The 14687-nt window shown below is 42.2% G+C and overlaps 2 protein-coding genes across 2 annotated transcripts in view; one reads left to right on the top strand and one right to left on the bottom strand.

Annotated features, from left to right (window-relative positions):
- Positions 1–1121: 1121 nt before the first annotated feature.
- LOC309544055 (uncharacterized protein) lies at positions 1122–11326 on the bottom strand (the record flags this gene model as incomplete). The annotated part of the gene is made up of 2 exons (XM_082276445.1): positions 1122–2024; positions 11306–11326. 2 exons carry the CDS (start codon positions 11324–11326, stop codon positions 1122–1124), a joined length of 924 nt encoding a protein of 307 aa, XP_082132571.1.
- A 436-nt stretch (positions 11327–11762) lies between these two features.
- The window catches only part of LOC309544054 (uncharacterized protein), a gene marked incomplete at both ends in the record, with an annotated part of 28793 nt that continues 25868 nt past the window's right edge, over positions 11763–14687 (top strand). The window contains one exon of the mRNA XM_082276444.1: positions 11763–11934. Coding sequence (XP_082132570.1) covers positions 11763–11934 — 172 coding nt within the window. The remainder of the gene's footprint in view (positions 11935–14687) is intronic.

The raw sequence follows: 14687 nt of genomic DNA, 5'->3' as shown, positions 1-14687 counted from the left end.
CAGAATCGGATCACATGGGTGTTCACACTTATGCGATCAGATTCATGTCCGAATTGACAGTTCGCACTGCCATATGCGAACCAATCTGGGGGTGTTGTTAACTTTGTATTGACGCCCCCAGCGATTCGCATATGGCAGTTTGAACTGCCTGCGAGTTGAGTGCGATGCGGGAACCCGCTGCGGATTTGCAGGGTTCCCGCATTGCATATTTGTCAACCGGCACGAAAAGACACAGAACTGCAATCTTCTTATGTAAACAAGGCAGATCGCCGTTCTGACAGGAGGGAAGGGATGGAATTTGAGTCCCTGCATAGCATTTCTTCCCCTATTAACTTCCACAGTTTATAAAAACACCAACTAGGCACACTGTTAACCCTTTGATCGCCCCTGATGTTATCCCCTGTCATTAGTACAGTGACAATGCATATTTTTAGCATTGATCACTTTATTAGTGTCAGTGATGCCCAAAAAAATGTCAGTGTCAAAATGTCTGCTGCAATATCGCAGTCCCACTATAAGTCACTAATTTCCGCCATTGCTAGTACAAAAAAAAATTGCATAGTTTGTAGACGCTATAACAAACCAATCAATATACACTTATTCAGATTTCTTTTTTATTTTTAACAAAAAATATGTAGTAGAATACATATTGGCCTAAATTTATGAAGACATTTGATTTTTTACAATGTTTGTTATTGGATATGTTTCATAGCAAAAAGTAAAAAATATAGTTTTTTTTTTTTTTTAAATTGTTGGTCTTTTTTTGTTTATAGTGCAAAAAATAAAAACTGCAGACCCTCAAAAGAAATCTCTCTTTGTGGGGGAAAAAGGGACATACATTTTATTTGGGTACAGTGTTGTCAGTTAAATTAACGCAGTGCCATATCTCAAAAAATGGCCTGGTTAAATCTTCCGGTGGTTAAGTGGTTAATACAACTTGGTCACCAGCCCATCGTCAAGCTGCGATTAGAAACTCTACAAAAATATATATTAAAGCTTTTATATTTTCCTGCATTTTTAATTGTTTCATTACTGATACAAACTTGGATACCTAAAAAAAAAAAATAAAGTAATAATTATTTTGATGCAAACAAAAATCTGAAAAAATCTGATAGAAACATTTATTCGGAAGTATCTGTTTGTGCCGTTGGGATGCTGATAACTGGGATTGTAGTATGAGGGGCTGTAAAGGTACCAGATGTTTTTGTTTGCTTTTTGCCAAATTCATGGACAGGACTTTTTATTTCAGGATTCCCAAGCATTGGAGATGACCATGATGAATTTATGACGTGTGAACTCACGTTGTCACCTTGTTGTGTTCTGTTGTCTTGTCTGGGAGAAGACGTTATCTTCTCTGCTTGGTGAGTCTGGATTTTGACTCCCTGTGGATGTATTTCCGCTGGCAGGGAACTTTGTCTTCCATTTCTGGCCTCCAATACCAGGGCTCTCGTGGTAAGAGTGTTGGGAGAATTATCACATCTTCTCCCAGATCTTGGAGAATGTTTCATAAGGTGAGACTCTACAGCTGGAAATAAACTGCCAATCTCTGAAGAGCCTTGTTGGTGTCCTGAAGGCGATAGAGGTTTTGAGATAGTTATGTAGCTCCATCTTTGCATTTCCACCACACTGTTCGGCCTTGGAATGGATGATCTTGCACTGCTTGAACCAGAAGGCTTTGAGACTTGCTGTGGCCTGGAATGGGAACCTGGGTCATAGTCTACTGTCTTCTTGGGGTTGACTCCATTTATGACTGTTCCCAGCTGACTAAGCTGAGCCCTTTCCTCCCAAGCCAGGCCAGGTTTTGGGCATTGTTTGCTTTCCTGCCAAATCTTTTTGACTTCTCTATACCTGAACTGTCTGTCTGTAGGCTCTTTCTCTTCCCTCACTAACTCAGCCTTCTGTTTTGTCCCATCTGAAGATAAAAATTGTATATTAAACTTCACATTAGCCGACAATGACCTTTTAACGGTTTTGTTCTTTAAAGTGGAAGAGGGTGACTTAGTTTGTCTGTTAGTCATTAGGTCCTTGGAGTATTTGCATTTTTTTGTTTTGCTAGAAAATCACTTAGACCCCCAAACTATCTATTTCTAAGCAGAAGCCCTAGAGAATCAAATGGGGTTTTGCAATTTTTTTATGTCACACGGTATTTGTGCAGTGGCTTTTTCAAACGCAAATTTTTGGGAAAAAATGCACATTAATGAATTCTAATGTACAAAAACACAATATAATAGCCATTTTTTTTTAATAAACTATAAAAAGATGATTTTCCACTGAATAAATAGATACCAAACACCCGTTGAATAGCGACAAACTACAGTACTTAAAAATCTCCATAGTTGGAACTTTTAGACCCCAGATCTCTCATCTGCCCTTAAAAGCATCTGGTCAAACTGAGATGAGTTTGATCAGATCCTGTTAAGCTGGTAATGGTTTGAAAACCTCAAACCAAAACTGGAAAAATATCCTGGTCGTTTCCAGTTTCATAGACCATAAAGATGATTGAGGAAGTTTTGGTCCTCCTTCATCTCTATGGTCAGCCGGTGGCTTCAGTCTCTGGCTTCCTGGTGGAATGGGAGAGCCCAGAAAGGCAGCGGAAGGTGGTGGGGACCCTTTCCACCACATGTAAAAGCAATTAGATTGCTTTTACATGATTCAGCATTACCAGCTGAAAAGATTGATACTGATGTCATGACTGCAGCTGCAGCCATTGCCCTGGTATAATCACTTCAACCCGAGGGCATATGGGTACGTCCTACAGGAGGGAAATGGTTTAAGCTGAATTCCAAGTATGGTTTTTATTACATGGTTACATTGGATAAGTAGCATCGGTTACATTGAAGCATTGTAAGTATACATATTCCATACCTATGGGACTGCTGTGGAAGCAGAGAATCACAATATACTCATTGCTTTCACAGTGTTCAACATTATTTTCCAGGTCCAATACTGAGCATCCGCTCTTTTGCATAGTGAACAAGGGTTGTTGCTCACTCAGCAGGGCTGCCATTCACAGAACACTGTTTATTTTCAATGATAATATGGCATTCTCTGATTGGTTAGGTGGAGAGGTGGGGTGCTAACATCATGATCCCCACCTTGTCAAGTCAGAGAATGCCTTGTATTTATTGAAAAAACACAAGGTTTTCTGTGAATGGCAACCATGCTGAGTGTTTACTATGCAGAACAGCAACCAATCGGCACAGGACCTGGAAGACCACAGTAAACAATGAAGTGGCGGAAAATACAACAGTAATTCTCAGCTTCCACGGCAGTCCCACACCTATGAAATATTGCTATTACAGTCTGGAAAATAGTTATTTGATCCCCTGCAGATTTTGTAAGTTTGCCCACTTGAAATTAAGAAATGAAGGGTCTATAATTTTTTTTATCATAGGTGTATTTTAAATCATACAGACAGAATATCACAAATAAATCACATGATACAAATGTTATAAATTGAGTTGCAGTTCAGTGAGTAAAATAAGTATTTGATCCCCAAGCAAAACATGACTTAGTACTTGGTGGAGAAACCCTTGTTGGCAAGCACAGAGGTAAGACAACGGCTTGGGGGCCACAATGTATTGCACTCGGAACAAGATTAGAGATTTTTTTTTGTATAAATTGTGGTGTCTCTTTTGCAGACTTTGGATAGAAGTAGCAGGTGCAGAAAAATTGGGCTTTGGGTGTTGGTGGTGCCTTTACACTGTAACCCTGTGGAGGTACTCTTGATTAATGCAAGAATTGCCTTGCTGTAAAGAATTGAAATATGATGGCCCCGTCAAAAACAGTTGTGGAAAAATTGGTCTTTGGTGGTGCCTTCATCCCACAACCTTCTAGAGGCAGAATAACCTGCTCTGGCAGCTGCAGTGGACTGCGCACTAGTGTCAACTTGGGTCATAGAGGATGAGGATGGTTTAGTAAGCCAGTCCACCACCTCCCTTGCATGCTGTGGCGGGATAGCATGGGCAACATCACTAAACAGAGGAAATTATGCTTTGTCTGAGGACAGACCATGTCCACCTTTGCCTGTGGACACAGACACTGCTGGGCCCCTCATAGTGGCATGGGAACATCTGCCTCTCCTGGTTGGCCTTCCAGACATGATGGCAGGGGAGGGGGGGAGAGGATCTTATTACCCACATTTAATAGAAACTGGGAAATGTATGATTGTATGCACTTTATTGAATGAAAAGTGGTGTTTGGTGCACTTTAAATTGAGGACTGACGCTGACAGAAATGAAAAAACTATTAAAAATAAATAAATAAATAAAAGGGGAACACCAGCGTCACAGTCAGAAAACTCTGGCTGACAATTTAAAAAAAAAGGGAGCAGGCAGGGGACAAAAAAAAACATGCAGCTACCAAAAAAATAAAGGTGTATAAAGCACTGTATATAGCACTAAAACACTGCACTACACTAACTCTACACTCAGAGTCACAATCAGTGAACACATTAACTCACTAGTAGCAAACTGAGCCCTGCTCTATCTATCTTCCACTCCAACAACGCACTGCAAAAGCTTCCCTTGGAAAGGATCCTTTTATAGTGTGGGGTGGGACTATAATCACTGAGCCGTGATTGGATAAAGTCATCATCACTTTGTCCAATCAGGGCTCTGACATTGCTCTGTGCCCTTATCAGTAAAGCGGTGCAACACTTCATCCAATTAGGGCCCTAGAATGCACTGTGCAGCACGCAGTGCATTGTGGGTCACTCGGCGAGCAAACAATCTGCCAAGCACCCCGAAAATGAAGGTGTTTGCTGAACAGGCTGAACTTTCGCTCGGCCCAAACCATTCGCCTAACACTCATGATAACTAATTACCAATAGGTGTGCAGTTAGCATCCCTCTGTGATATCCTATCAGTACCAGAATGCATACCGGCGATGTATAAGTACCTTTAGTCTGCACTTATATAAAAAAATCAAAAAAGAGCTTTTAAACAAATACAAAAATGAAGGAACACTATCATCATTTAAATGTTACAAAGAATATAATAGAATATGTAAAAAGGAAATCAAGGATGCAAAAATTATAAACGAACGACAGATTGCAAAAGATAGTAGGACAAACCCCCAAAAATTCTTGAAATATATTAACAGTAAAAAAATCAAGTTTGAGCATGTAGGCCCTTTACAAAATAATCTGGAGTGGGTGACTGGGGACAAAGAGAAGGCACATTTATTAAATACTTTCTTCAGCTCTGTGTATACAAAGGAGCATGGGGGAGCTCATAACCATAATGGGGATGGTATTGACACAGCCCTAAATGATCCATAATGGCTCAAAAGTGATACGGTCTAGAATTATTTCGACAGAATAAAGCACCTGAACCTGGATGGCATACACCCACGGATCCTAAAAGAATTGAGCTCTGTCATTTCAAAGTCATTGTTTCATTTTTAGGGACTTTTTAATGGGACTTTTCATTTGACTAGAATAGTACCACTGGATTGGCGTAAGGCCAATGTGGTGCCTATATTTAAAAAGGGATCACAGTCTTTATCAAGACCAGTAGTTTAACTTCTAAAGTCGGGAAGATACTGGAGAGTTTAATAAAAGCCCACATAGATGAGTTCTTGCTGGAAAAAGTATTTTACATAACAGACAGCATGGATTCATGAAAGACAGAAGTTGTCAGACAAATCCGATTTCTATTTATGAGGAGGTAAGTAAAACCTTGGACAGAGGGATGGCTGTGGATGTAGTATACTTGGATTTTGCAAAAGCGTTTGACACAGTTCCCTACACACGGCTAATGTGTAAGGTAAAGTCTATAGGCTTGGAAAGATCAGTTTGTAAATGGATAGAAAACGAAATACAACTAAAAGTGTATTCAGAGAGTAGTGGTTAACGATTTTGATTCTGAATGGTCTAAGGTTATCAGTGGTGTACCCCAAGGTTCAGTGTTGGGACCCTTACTTTTTAATATCTTTATAAATGATATAGGGTCTGGGATTAAAAGTACCATTTCAGTCTTTGCAGATGACACCAAGCTTTGCAGTGGAATAAATTCCTTACGGGATGTCTCCAACTTACAAGTCGACCTCAATGCACTGTTTCATTGGGCAACTTTGTGGCAAATGAGGTTTAATGTTGATAATTGTAAAGTTATGCACTTGGGGGCTAAGAATATGTATGCATCATACATACTAGGGGGAGTGCAACTGGGGGAAGTGAATGGTGAAGAAGGATCTGGGTTTTCTGGTAGATCAAGCGCTGCGCAAACTGTTGGCACTACATAAATCCTATATAACAATAATAATCATAAGCTTATTAATAGCATGCAATGTCAAGCTGCGGTTTCCAAAGCAAGCAAAGTCCTTTCTTGTATTAACCGAGGCATGGACTCCAGAGAGAGATATAATTTTGCCCCTGTACAAATCATTAGTAGGACCTCATCTGCAATATGCAGTTCAGTTTTGGGCACCAGTTCTCCAGACATCGGGGAGCTGGAGAAAGTGCAGAGAAGGGCAACCAAACTGATATGAGGCATGGAGGAGCTCAGTTATGAGGATAAATTTGAGGAACTGAATTTATTCTCTCTTGAGAAGAGGAGATTAAGGGAGGATATGATCACCATGTATAAATACATAAGGGGTCTACATAGTCCCATCTGGGGTGTTTGAAATCTTGTCTCTTTCAATCAGGGACTTTTTACAAGCGCTTGCCAAGGTGAGTATGAAGAATAAAAGCCTTAGAAATTCCCTTTCCTCATGCCTTAACTAATATGTGTGGCAATCATTATAAAAAACAAGCCCCAGTGGCCTAATGGATAAGGCACTGGCTTCCTAAGCCAGGGATTGTGGGTTCGAGTCCCATCTGGGGTGTTTGAAATCTTGCTTGTCTCTTTCAACCAGGGACTCTATACAAGCGCTTGCCAAGGCGAGTATGAAGAATAAAAACCATACCGCTTCTATTGAAGCATAAGGATGTTCAAATGTTGAACAGAGCTTTCTCAAAATGTATTTGGCAAGGCAAACCCCCGCGAATCTTGCTGGAAAAGTTGCATCTCCCGAAGAACATGGGGGGGGGGGGGCTGGTCTTCCAAATGTTAGACTGTATAATCTTGCATGTTTGTTGAGGTATGGGCTGGACTGGCTTGGGGAGGGAAATTGTTACACTAACAACACTTTGGAGGAGCAAATAGCTCATCCTCTGAGTTTGGCGGGCATTCTGCATAGCAAATTCTCATCTTTACCAAAAACTATACAACAACATGTTTTGCTAAGAGATACTTTTATAGCCTGGAGGGAAACCTCAAGAAATTACATGTTCCACTAGGCATTTCAAAGTATCTATCATTGATGGGAAATCCAATGTTTCCCCAGGCAAGGGACCATCTAGCCTTTGAATATTGGAAATCTAAGGGCTTGGTGAAAGCATACTCTTTGATACAAATGGAAAGCGGGACCTCCAGACTTAAATTTAAATCTTTTCAGGATCTTGCTGCAGAATATGATCTTCCTAAATCTCACTTCCTGGCCTACCACCAAGCAACTTCGTATATATCTACATTTGCGCCAAGCCTGTTAGAGGGCTTTCAACATACAATGATTGACACTCTGATACAACAGAGGTCCTACTCAATATCCACAATATTAAAATTATTGCAAGACGAACTGCCCCCCCCCCCCCTCTACAGATAGAATGTTTGAAAAGTGGCATATCGATTTTCCTGGATTAGAGTTTTCACATCTGATACTTCAGGGCTATAGGCTTATCAGGACAGTTACGGTGAACGAAATATGGAGAGAGACTCAATTTAAATTTATTCATAAAGCCTATATTCCAGCCCTCTTCACAAAAGATAAGAGAACTAAAGCTATATGTCCTCTCTGTAAGTCTATCAGGCCCACACTGGCTCATAGATTTTGGCACTGTCCTAGAGTGATTCCATTCTGGGATAGAGTAGTGCACTATGCCAATGCGGTAATGAATACCGACCTACGGAAATCTCCGCATCTTATGCTATTCGGAATAAACTTGCCAAATAATACCTCTCAGGCAAACTTATCATCCACTGTCCCGCCGTGGATACATCTATGTTTTTTGGCGGCTAAGAGGACCATCCTAAAATCATGGATCCAGCCTAGTCCCTCTACTCTATCTGCTCTTAAAAGGGAGCTTTGGTCATTATTGCATAAGGAACGAACGGATACAGTTTTACAACATTATATCTCCACAAAAACATTCTTTGACAAATGGCAATCCTTTATAGAGCAAGAACTTGCAGACGTGGACATTCAATACTTTATGAAACCTTTCAGATACACGGACTGGTACTTTAAAGCAGAAATAGAACGAACTTTGGGAAAACTAAAGATAAGTGATTCGTAGGCCTGAATAATGCAACCACCTTCTTGTTTAAATTGATTTCCCAACTTATTCTCTGCCTATATTAAGGTATTATATGGACGTATGCAGTGTTGACGGACCAACATTTTAGGATATATAAGGGAACACCCATCTCCAATAGCAATAGTAAAAAATAAAAATTAATCAATCGGACCAGCCCATGTTAATATGTTAAGATGTTGAGAAACGATATTCTTTCCCCCTTGTCTTTTTTTTTTTTTCTATTCTTTATATTACTATAGAGCATAGATTTTGATATTATGATTATTCTTCTTTGTTATGTTTGTATGACTTGTTGGCTATAAACAATTTTTTTTTTATAAAAAGAGATTTAAAAAGGAAAAAACAAAAAAACAAAAAGAAAAGAAAAATAAAAAAAAATAAAAGCCTTAGAAATTCCCTTTCCTCATGCCTTACCTAATATGTGTGGCAATCATTATTAAAAATAAGCCCCAGTGGCCTAATGGATAAGGCACTGGCTTCCTAAGCCAGGGATTGTGGGTTTGAGTCCCATCTGGGGTGTTTGAAATCTTGCTTGTCTCTTTCAACCAGGGACTCTTTACAAGCGCTTGCCAAGGCGAGTATGAAGAATAAAAGCCTTAAAAATTCCCTTTCCTTATGCCTTAACTAATATGTGTGGCAATCATTATAAAAAGTCCCCATTAAAACAACAATCTTATAGGGGAAATCATTCTCCTTACTTTGATGATGAGGTCGATTCTAGAAATATGTCTCCTTATAATTACAACCAATCCCAACCTGGGCCGAGTCATCGTTGGGATTTTCCCAGAGAAAATCAAAACGGGAAGAGAGGCACCAGAGGGGGGAGGCGCAAAAGGAAAAAGACAACGAACCTAACTCAATCAGGTATATTCAATCTAAGTAAGGTCCAATTGTCAGTTTGTTCCCCCTAGGTCCATGAACAAATTTAACACCTTCATAGATATTCAAAAATTTATAAGGAAAATTAATGTTCAAAGATACATCTTGACCAACCCTCGCCCAATTACTTCCAACAATCATTCCACAGAGATTGTCCATTCCGGATTGTCTAACCCTTCATTATTTAATCCCCCAGGGAAGATAGCACCAGCTGTCACAGTTTTTAGGGATTTAGTATTAAAGGATTTGGCTTCATTGCCTCTTAACCACTTGCCGACCGCCGCAAGTACATTTACTGCGGCAGTCAGCCCCGTGCAGGCAAAGTGACGTAGTACTACGCCGCTCGCTCCCAACGTTCTGGGGCGCGCTCCCGCGCGCCCCCACCGCCGCCGATGACCTGATTGGGTTCAGAACCGATCAGTCATCAGGTCCAGGCCAATGATTTTTGGCCTGGACCTGTTGACCGGTCCTGCCCAATCAGATTCCATGCTGAGCCTGTGTAATGTAAACACAGGCTCAGAAAAGACCCGCTCTCCCCTCCCATGATCCTTTTTGGATACATTGAGAGGAGAGAGCACATCTAACTGTGAGTACTGCACCAAGCACACATACACACACTTAGATAGGCACATTTAACCCCCGATCGCCCCCCCCAGTTAACCCCTACACCCCCTGTCACAACACACACTGTATACTGTATATAGCATTTTCCTATATACCTGTATAATTGTGATTTGTGACCAGGTGTAGCGCTTGCGGCCCTCCCTTTTACACTTAAAATACCCGCCACCCCCCATAAAGATTTAACCCCCTGATCCCCCCTGATCACCCCCAGTTAACCCCTTTCCCCCTGTCACATTGCACACTAATACAAACGTAATATACTGCTTTTCTGTATTTTGTATTAGTGCGATTGTGGCTTGAGTTAGCTCTAGCGACTTCGTTTCTGTCCCAAGTAGGTTTAGAGTCCCCGCCACCCCCCTAATAAAGATTTAACCCCCTGATCACCCCTACACCCCCTGTCATAACACACACTGTATACAGTATATAGCATTTTCCTATATACCCGTATAAGTGTGACTTGTGACCAGGTTTAGCACTTGCGGTCGTTCCTTTTATCCTTAGGATACCCGCCACCCCCTCCCAATAAAGATTTAACCCCCTGATACCTCCTGACCCCCCCTGATTACCCCCAGTTAACCCCTTCCCCCCTGTCACATTGCACACTAATACAAACGTAATATACTGTTTTTCTGTATTTTGTATTAGTGCGATTGTGACTTGAGTTAGCGCTAGCGAATTAGTTTCTGTCCCAAGGAGGCTTAGGGTCCCCGCCACCCCCCCATAAAGATTTAACCCCCTGATCCTCCTCTGATCACCCCCAGTTAACCCCTTCATTGCCCTGTCACAGTGTCACTTTTATAGTGTAAGAAGAAGCAGCTTGGTATGTATATTGTCTTGTCTCGTATGGCGGAGATCCAGGGGAGATCTCTGAGTTGAAGCTTTTTCTTAGGAAGCATCAATACATTGGAGAGAGATTATGGGAAATATTACTCGCCTGATCCTTACCAGAACTGTAAGCAAGGCATAGCAGTTAAGATGGTCATAGGGCTGAGGGATAGTATGGGTTCCCTGGTGAAGTCTAGATCAGGGATCCTGGAGATCTTCAGGTCATATTACACAGACCTTCTGGGAAAAAAGGACCTTAATCGGGACAGGATGCAAAGCTTTCTGGATTCTACTCCAGGATTAGGTATATTGCCTTTGATGGATTTGACAAAGTCAATTTCAGCAGATGAGGTAGTTCGTGCTATAGAAAAGCTGGCTACCAAAAAATCAACTGGGCCAGATGGGCTGACAGCTGAATTTTATAAGTGTTTAAAGTCCATTCTGGCTCCCTTTTTAGCAGAGGTTTATAAAAGCTGTCTAGAAGAGGATTCGCTCCCTCCCTCCAGAGGCAATCTGCTGTGATTCTTCTGTCAAAAGGTAAAGACCCCTCAATGTGTGAGTAGCAGGCGATTTGTTGTCCAATCATCAGCACTGCTCGGTCCAATGCAGAAGTACCTTTTCAGCAGTTTTAGCCATCGGGGAGGCTTGGAGCAATGCAGGGATGCTGGATGGATAAAGTATTTGCTGACATTGGATCAGGCGAAGACTTTTGATTGAGTCAATCTGAGTACCTGTATTTGCTACTTGGTAGATATGGCCTGCAGGGCAGGTTTATAGATTGGCTGAAAACATTATATAAAGGAGCTGAGGGCTTCCCACGTGTTAATGGTTTGGTTGGACAGCCTTTTGAGGTTGGCTCTGGTGTGCACCAGAGGTGTCCTTGAGCCCCCTGCTATATGCATTCGCAATTGACCCCTTCATAATAAAGTTACACTGTGGATCATTGTGCGGGATACCTTTGGGCATTGCTGGTGTGCTGCCTTTAAAGGTCGCGGCCTATGCCGCTGATGTGTGTGTTATTATCTCTGGGATGAAGGAGGTGCAGGAGGTGGTCTCTGTGATAGAGCAGTACATGGAGGCTTCTAGCTCTAAAGTTAACCATGAAAAGAGTGATGATTTTTGGATGGGCGAGGAGGGTGAAAGCTTCGACCTTATGAATGCCTTCCCAGAGCCCCAGCAGGAAATTAAAGTTTTGAGCATTAAATTTGTCCTGGTGACTATGGTCATCGAAATTAGGAAAGCAGGTTGGAGGATGCCAATGCCAAAGACTTGATCAAAACGTACCTGATCCTTTTTATATGTCAGCTTTGTCTGTATCTTGCCAGAATCTCTCTATGCAAGGGCATAAAGCTGCTTTTTCCAACTGTTATGGGAAAATAGGCTGAACCTGATCAAACACAATGTAACTTACCTGTCCAGGCGGGAGGGTGGCCTAGGAATGGTCAAACCTATAGTTTTCCTTTCTCTGCTCCTTTTAAAGTACAATCTTGGTAATATGTTAGCAGAGACTCCACCGGATTCTGGGTTTTGGGCTTTGTTGTAGTGTGTCATTGGCCTTAAGGGATTGCCCAGGCTCCGTAATGAAGGAGGGGTTGTGTTTAATCAATTTGGGAATGCCCCCTACAAATAACTAAAATTATAACTGTGGCACAAATACTTCCACAGAATCTCTGATGTCTGCTGTATGTGCCACCAGGACACTGGCACATTGATACATATTTAGTGACAGTGCCCAGTGTTGCAAACATCTTAGAGAGATCCATCGCATTATGGTGGCGATCTCGAGTCTTCCTCTGGAATTTACTCCTGCTCACTATTTACTCTATCATTCCAAGTACCTAAGCGCCTATATTTTAAATTGTTAGATATGCATATAGTCAACGTAGTCTGATTACTTGTCCCTGTCTGTTGGCGGACAACCAGTCATTTTTGCGGAATGGTTCTGGTGCCTGACAAAATCTCAACCATGGAGGAACTAATCCATACTTTTCAGAACAGACACATCCAATTTCATAACACCTGGTTCTTTTGGATCCACTATAAAACCACAAAAGAGAATGCTGCTCACATGGTGTGACTGTGTATACGGGAAGGTCAGGTACTGTTGTTAGAGGGCGCTAGGGCTGACTTGATGGGTCTCTGGGCTCACAGTCAGGGTCTCTATTTGGGCTACTCCTTGATTGAGGGGTACTTTGTGAGGTTGTATTGCTGCTCTCTATAAGGCAACGTAGCCTTGGAAAGAGCTTCGAGTGAGGGTCTCCCCCCCTCTTCTCTATTCTGTGTGCTTCTGGTGGCTTCTCGCCCCCCCCCCCCCCCTCTTCTCTTCTCTTCTTGCCTTCCCCTTCTTTGTCACCCTGCCATCTTTAATTGCTGCTTTTTGGGTTCCCCCTATATTTCCTATGTCTGACATGACACTTCAGGACAGCATGTATGCTGGTGTAATGTTAAAAAACCCTACCCCATGAAAATTCCCTACCCTCGTCACTTCCTGTGCACGTACGTCATTCAACAGCTGAGCAGCTTCCCACTGCGCATGCTCACAGCTGCGGAGGGTAGGGAATTTTCATGGGGTAGTATTTTTTTAACGTTACATATATCAGTTGTTGCCGCGCTTCCAACTGCGCATGCCCAGCTACTACATTAAATCATCTCCGCTTCAACCCTGAGATTTCCCTGCGGGCGCGTGTCATTCATCAGCAGGTGCGGCGTCCCACATGATCTCGGCTCCGTGATTTATATTTTCATAGACCCGCCGCCGCTTTTACATTTTGGAGCCGAGATCAGGGAATTCTGACTGGTTGGAGCGGAGATGATTTAATGTACGCGCGGCAACAGCTGATGCGGTGTAACGTTAAAAAACACTACCCCGTGAAAATTCCATACCCTCCAGAGCTGTAAGCATGCGCAGTGGGAAGCTGCTCAGCTGTTGAATGACGTACGTGCACAGGAGGTGACGAGGGTAGGGGATTTTCACGGGTAGGGTTTTTTCACGGAACACTGGCTCAGGCTGTCTGTGTAACTCTTGCAGCATGGATGATCATGGGAGGGACCAGGCAGGCACCACAGAGTCTGGGAGAGACAGACAGATCACAGACTGTGACCTGTCTGTCAGTGTCTCTGATCATAGAGGCGCGGGCTGTTTCTTTCACTGTGTGTCAGGTCAGGAGGAGAGAGAGAGAGTGCTCAAAAAAACAATAAGGTGAAAAACACCCTTCTCCTGCGCTTGGAATCCAAGCCCCCCGACCACACTCCTCACGAGACTCACACCTAGCTTCTCAGATGGCTAAGGTCTTGCTGCCCATAACGGACTGGGGTAGTCCACCGGTACTAAAGGCAAAGAAAACAAAGAAAGGGCGCACCGACCTAGCGCATTATCCTCAATAACAGGCTTTATTTATGTAACATTTAAAAATGGCTACTCACAGACATAGATGAAAATATATCATATCGAGCTCAGTTGCTCAAATGTCTGGATTAGTCCATGTGATCGTCCATAACCGATGAGATGGCGACTGACGCGTTTCGAGGGTTAGCCTCTTCCTCAGAGCCACTGTTTCATAACTTACTCCTTGGTTGAAATAGCAATGTAATGATCTAATCCCCTCCCTCAGGTATGAGAGTCTCCTCCCTCTGGGGAGTGGCTAAAACACTGCATCATTCCCTCTTGTGACACCATTATTAATAATCCTCCAATGGGGTTAGTATAAAACACCCATGGAGGATGCTCCACAGTTAAATCCATAGAGTAGCACAAATCGGTCATGCGGGTAAGATTCAATACAGCTACAACAGTTAGTATCCATTCAGAAAAAGTAATAGAACTGCAATCACGAAAATACAATTATATAGATAAAAACATATGGATAAAAACCAATAAAAAGCAATAAAAAGCGATAAAAAGAATTATTAAATACCCACATGGGCATTGTAGGTGCTCATCAGACTGACAATGGAGGGCTACTGGTATACTAACAGATCCATGATCGCCCCCTTAATT

This window comes from Pelophylax lessonae, assembly GCF_965119305.1.
Source record: "Pelophylax lessonae genome assembly, contig: HAP1_SCAFFOLD_731, whole genome shotgun sequence".
Classification (NCBI taxonomy): Eukaryota; Metazoa; Chordata; class Amphibia; order Anura; family Ranidae; genus Pelophylax; species Pelophylax lessonae.
Note: the sequence above shows the minus strand (reverse complement) of the source record. Positions and strands in the feature narration are given on the sequence as shown.